The 6193-nt window shown below is 44.3% G+C and overlaps 1 protein-coding gene across 1 annotated transcript; it reads left to right on the top strand.

Moving 5' to 3' along the window:
* The first annotated feature begins 1332 nt into the window (after nt 1-1332).
* Nucleotides 1333-4841, top strand: RPL14 (ribosomal protein L14). Its single transcript, XM_074900611.1, has 6 exons — nt 1333-1439; nt 1902-2003; nt 2628-2722; nt 3450-3549; nt 3915-3968; nt 4537-4841. The coding sequence occupies exons 1-6, from the start codon at nt 1437-1439 to the stop codon at nt 4729-4731; spliced, it is 549 nt and encodes a 182-aa protein (XP_074756712.1). The 5' UTR covers nt 1333-1436; the 3' UTR covers nt 4732-4841.
* Nucleotides 4842-6193: the final 1352 nt, after the last annotated feature.

Here is a 6193-nt window from a genome sequence, read left to right as displayed (position 1 = left end):
CCCTCAAAGCTCTTCTCTTCATAGCAGATGTTTTGGCTGATGTTTAGGAGTGAAAAATCCTGCAAAACATGATCTGCACCTGTGTCAATATCCTGACATGTGTCCATCAAAGCCACCCATGGAGCTTTTCTGTCGTGCCCCAATGGTCCACAGGGCCCCTAACTAACTGCCTGCCTTCCATTGGCAGCAGCGCTGCTTGGCAGCGAGGGCTGCAGGAAGCTCTGGCAGAGCTGCGAGGCTGCTCTTGAGCCAGTTGTGCAGTGGAACATCTCTCCACCTGGCACAGCTTCTCTGCAGCTCAGCTTGGGGCTGGAAAGGTCCATCCTGTACGCACTGCAGAGCTCCTGCTGCATCTTTGCTCTCTAGGAAACACCATTCATGTGGGGATAGGTACTGAGTAATAAAATCAGCACTGTCCTGCACTTGCCCCTGGAGCTTGGAGAGAACACGGCCCAAGAACAGAGCGGGCAGATTCTTCTGGCAGCACCCACGTGCTTCTGTGACACTGGTCCTGGCACGGTGCCTTCTGCTACACGCAAGAGGGACCAACTCGCCATTAACAGCACAGGCCTGACGCTTGACTTCTGCATGGAGTGCTGCCTGTCCCTCCGTACTGCGGCGAGTGTAATGCAGTCAATTAAATGCTCCTTTTGGTTGTTTTTAAACCAACTTTTCACCATCAGGTGGCATCACCTACTAGCTTAATTATAACGCTGGTTTACCCTCTTGTACCATTTGTTCTTAATGTGTACCGCTCCTGTCTCCTTCCCAAGCCTGTTTTGTGTTTGTTCTGTTGTATCCCAAGTACTGCCAAGAGGCTTTCAAATTTGGGGCCAGTTCTGCACTGACAGGAAAACCCACGCACCATCCTGGTGTATTTTTCACTCACAGCCCCATTAAAACGTTCTGCCTCCCCAAGAGAGGGATAACTTTTAATAAGTTGTCTCTGAGCGTGTTGGCTGTGCCCTGCCAGCCCTCCCCTGAGCTCAAACAGGAGCAGCTCGCCAGCTTGGCCACAGGACGGCCCCGGCCTCCGCATGTGCCGTCCCCTCCGGCGTTCTCCCGCCCGGGGGCTGCCGCCAAAGCCGCTCTCTCGCCCGCGCCCCGCAGCACCGAGGCTATCCTCCCGCGCTCGGGAGTAGCAGCAGGGGGCTGAGGGGACAGAGCGGGACCAGCCCCGGTCCCCGCCAGGCCCTTCCCTCCCACCAGGCACTCCACGGCGACTGCGCATGCGCGCGGCGGAGCCCACGGCCGCCACGCTTCCCCCCGCCCAGGCCGCGCGCCCCGCCCGCAACAGGCCCGCGCGCCCCGTGCGGCGCATGCGTACTGGGCACGCCGCGGCGGCAAGGCGCAACGCGCATGCGCAGTCGCGGCTCGGAGGCGGTTTCCGGCCACCGCCGGCGCTGCCTCTCCCTTTCTGCTCGCGGGCCGCCATCATGGTACGTGCGGGCGGCCGCGGCCTCCGCGGCCTGGCGAGCCGGCGGTCTGCCTGTGCCCTCCCGCCGGGGTCTGGGGAGGGGAGAGAGGGGACAGGACGGCGGCCGTCTCGCCCGTGCTGGGCTGGGACCCTTGGGCGGGCGCGGCTGGCGGTCGGGCAGGGCCGCGTTCGGAGGCAACGCCTGGTATGGCCGGAGCCGGCGTGTCCGGCCCTGGCGCCTGGCGGCCCGCGGGGCTCCCTGCTCCTCCACGGCGTCTCTTCCTCCGCCTGCCGCGGCCTCCACGCGGGGCCAGGGCCGGCAAAAAGTAGTTAAGGGCGTTACCGTGGGCCCTTTCCTTACGCCAGGGGAGTTTGTGCAGTTCGAATGCTTGGGGAGCTGCTTCAAAGGCTGTGAGAGCCTTGAATCTAGCAATGGCCTTAAGTACATTCGCGCCTAACTCCTGTCAATTTTTGTTGTTCCCAGGTGTTCAAACGCTTCGTCGAGATTGGCAGAGTTGCTTTTATTTCCTTTGGGCCACATGCTGGCAAGCTGGTGGCCATTGTGGATGTTATTGACCAAAATAGAGTAAGCTATGAGTGCTTTACTTTTATTTTCTACTTTCTGCCTTAATAGAAGCTTGTAAACTAAGACGGAGTGTATTTATTTTACAGGAAATTTTCTGTGAACAGATTTTTTTCAAAGAAATAAGCAACTGACAAAAAGATGGAATTTAATGGCACTTGTATTTGAGATTTTCAGTAGTAAGCGTTTTTCACTGCCAAGTTATATATTCCCTTCTCTGCTATGTTTCCTAAGAATAGAAGTGGACAAGTGAAGTCAGGTGGAGTGGAATGGAATTAATGTATGTTTAAAACAAATGTTTGGGCTAGGGAACTCTTTTCACTTAATGTTCCTGAAAAAGCTGGGAAAAAAAAAAAAAAAAGATGAACTAGTATGTCATCTTAGTTCTGTGTGCTTTTTTTAAAGTTGTTTGTTTTTTTTCCAAAGATGAAGATGAACCTTTAAAATTCTTTCTGTAAAGCTTAGATTGTATTTTCAAGACTTAACAATATTGGGTTTTGTCAGCATAACATTTATTTCAATTTTGAACTGTTATTGTCAAGATACCGTTCATATGTTATTAGGAAGCTGCTGTCTAAATCAGGTGTGATGGGAAAACTGCTACAACCCCCCCCATTTGTTTTTCAGGCACTAGTTGATGGCCCCTGCAGTGGTGTCAGAAGGCAGGCTATGCCCTTCAAGTGCATGCAGCTGACTGACTTTGTTCTCAAGTTCCCACACAGGTGAGCTGTTGGCATTTTTTTGACCTGTATAAAAATTCCATGCTGCCACCTAATGACTGAACTATGTGATCTGATGCTCACTAAATCTAAAATGTTCATATGACATTAAGTCAATGGGTTAATTTAATACATGTGCACAGTACAAGTTTGGTAGACTGTTAGCAGACTTGAATACGTTGAAGTTTTCATGGCCAGTATTGGCTGATGACTGCTCTTTGGGAACAAAGGAAATAGCACACTGGCCTGGGCAACTTGCAGATACTTGTGGAGTGGATGGTGTGGGGGGAAGCAGTTACAGTAAATACCTTGCAGCTTTGATTCTGCTACTGTGTAAGTCACCTTCAGACATGAAATAATTTCCCTGTCTGTAGAACTACACTGGAATTGTAGGAGGCTGAACACATTCTGTTCTTCTTAGCTTAGTTACTATATTAAGTTTCTGCAGTTTAGAAACAAAAATTGCTGTCTTTCTGATTCTGAAGCGGTGTTAGGAATAGCACATGAGTATGCCTCTTGGAGTTGTTCATCCATCAAGCATCCATTAGCAAAGCATTTACAAAACAAAATGTTAATTAGGCCACATAGATGTATCTGGCATTGACTTTAAGTATCTGAAGTAATGTAGAAAGGTGATCTTCCCTTGTAGGAAATTTGGTGGGCCAGCATCAGAGAGAACCTTTATTTTTATAAAGACTCTGAATATAATTTTATGACTGTTCTAATGCAGCGCTCGTCAGAAATGTGTGCGACTTGCCTGGGAGAAGGAAAATATAAATCAAAAATGGGCAGCAACAAGATGGGCAAAGAAGATTGAAGCCCGAGAAAAGGTACAAAGTTTTTCACTTTGTAACTGCTTCTGCTTATTAAAATCAGGTGGATTCTAATAAACTGTATTTTCGATTGCAGGCTAAGATTAAAGATAAACAAGGCATAGATTTTTAAAAGTTGCTACCAGTCAGCTTCAACTTCTTGTGTTTTAACAGTAAATGTGGTTTTGTTCAGTCATTTCTATAGCCACCTTTTTTCCTGCACCATCATTCCTTTGCACCCAGCGAAGGGCTTAAATAGTGAGCTAGTTCCAGATGTGCAGCTAAACCTAATTTATAGATGATCAGTTACTTGTGAAATGCTTTGAAACTTACTACTTGTGTATGTATATATCAGAGCTTCATGTCTGATTCTTTTCAAACAGAAAGCCAAAATGACTGATTTTGATCGCTACAAGGTTATGAAAGCAAAGAAAATGGTAAGTGTTTTGATACTCTTTGTAGGGTTAATGCTTGTAGCTTTCACTTTAGTCACGTACAGATGTTAGCAGCCTTACTTTTATAGCTGACTTGGGTTATGGACTGGCACAAAGTATGTGACTGCCTTGAATTTTTCATGCTTTTTTGGTCACCACTTTCTTCTCAGTAGCTGCTCAAACTTGAAACAGTGTGATCTGTTTGTCAGTCCTCCAGGTTATAGTTGAGGAAGTAACTATCTGCTGATGAAATCAGATACTCTTGATGGGTTGCTGTTAGTATTTCGTTCTATAGTGAAGGTCTTTGCACATGAAATATTGGGGTGCCCAAGTTACCAGCCAGAATGATGTTGTCCCCTTAGTAGATCAGAAGTTTTATGTGGAATTTGACATTTTAAACGTAACACATGGTAAATCTTTTGACTATATAATAGATTTAAATATTTTGACTGTATAATTGGTTAGCAATTATCAAAAAATGCAGAATCTGAAAGTTTAGACTTCCAGGAATTGTATTTGAGCTGTTGCTGTTTTCATTCTGATTAATAGTAAACATTTGTATTTTTTACAGAGAAACAGGATCATCAAGCATGAAATGAAGAAGCTCCAGAAGATGTCTTCTAAAAAAGGCAAGAAGCCAGAAAAGTCAGAGAAGTCGGAGAAGGCGCCGAAGGCACAGAAGGCGCCAAAGTCAGAGAAGGCACCGAAGGCACAGAAAGCGCCAAAGTCAGAGAAGGCGCCGAAGGCACAGAAGGCGCAGAAATAAAATGAACTTGTTATGTATGACTGTCCTGTTTCTGATTCTTTAAAACTAACAAATGGCTAAACGTCTGATTTAAATTGTAATCATAAGTTCACTTTTGCTTCTGACCAAGAGTTGTTGTCTGTCTCATTTATTAATGTCCAAGTGTTGGGTTCTAGTGTTTTCCAGGAACACGCAGAAATGTTTTTTGTCACATTCTGTGAAGTTGACCGTACAGACTGTGCTCAGTACTCCATACCTAATGCCAGTTGGAATAGTTGCATACTCAGTTAATTGAAGTAGGTCAGATTCTGACATTTTAAAGCAGTCTGCTATTTAAATGGTTGGGAATGAACAAAATTACTTGCACGGTCTTGAGTGTGAAAGATGAGAAATAATCAATTGTACTACTTTTCCTATATAAATTAAGGCATAAACTGAAAATACGTGTTCTGGTTAGAACAGAAGTTATGTCAGTGTTTGAAAGACACAAATTGATGTTCAAATGCTTTAAATTACTTCATATTTTCTAAAAAATTTCCACTGTTCTTTAAGTAGTGCTCTGGAATACTTCATATGTCTAACACCACAGTTGTCCTGCAAGCACAAGTTACAATAATTAATGACGTATTAACAAGATGGAAATTGGTGACTTGTGTTTAAGCATGCTTGTTTTTTGGAATTTTCAAAGTTCAGAGTTTATGTCAAGACCTGAGCCTAATTAGTCCCTTAAACTGTGCAGTTTATAATTCCTGCTTTTGAATCAAAACGATTAAGTAAAAGGGAACATGACGTAAAAGTTTCTGAATTCACCTGAAACACTGAAGTGCTAAATTTAGTCTTTGGACTATAAAGTTGACACATTTCAGTGTCAGCATCCATCTTTTTCTGTGTTTTCTCCTGTGTAGTTTGTTGGCAGGGGATATATTTTCTTCATATTGAATGAAGATCTCTGGTAATTGAAAAGCAAATTATTTTCACAGTCAAATATAAAATGGAGGTTGTAGGACCTTTAAATGTATTGTCATATATAATCAAATGTGTATTGTCAGATACACTCATAAGCGTGTGCTTTTACAAATGTGTGCTTTTTACGTAGTTGGATGGCTGGCATTGCTATTTCAGCCAGAAGTGGGCGTCTGCATGCTCAGACACTTAAAACTATACATTATGGTCTTGAGCTGTTTATATGCCTTTGGAAATTGGGTTCAAGCACATGGTTGATAAAAACAGATATAACAGCTAAGGAAAAAGAAATTATGCAAACTGGGATTAAAGCCCATGTTCAGACACCTGGAGATACTGATTTTGATACTGATTTAAAATGATTTTGAAGTGATTAAATCCACCTACTCTGAAACAACTTGAAAGATCTATCAATGTGGAGGTCCTTTCAGGTGAAAGAGTTGTTCCTTAGGGTTTGGGTGGTTTTTTTATGTACTACTGTTAGGCTCAGTTATATAAGACAGGAAAAATTCATAGAAGT

The sequence above is a fragment of the Athene noctua genome, chromosome 2, assembly GCF_965140245.1.
Source record: "Athene noctua chromosome 2, bAthNoc1.hap1.1, whole genome shotgun sequence".
Classification (NCBI taxonomy): Eukaryota; Metazoa; Chordata; class Aves; order Strigiformes; family Strigidae; genus Athene; species Athene noctua.
This window is presented reverse-complemented; position numbering and strand designations above follow the sequence as displayed.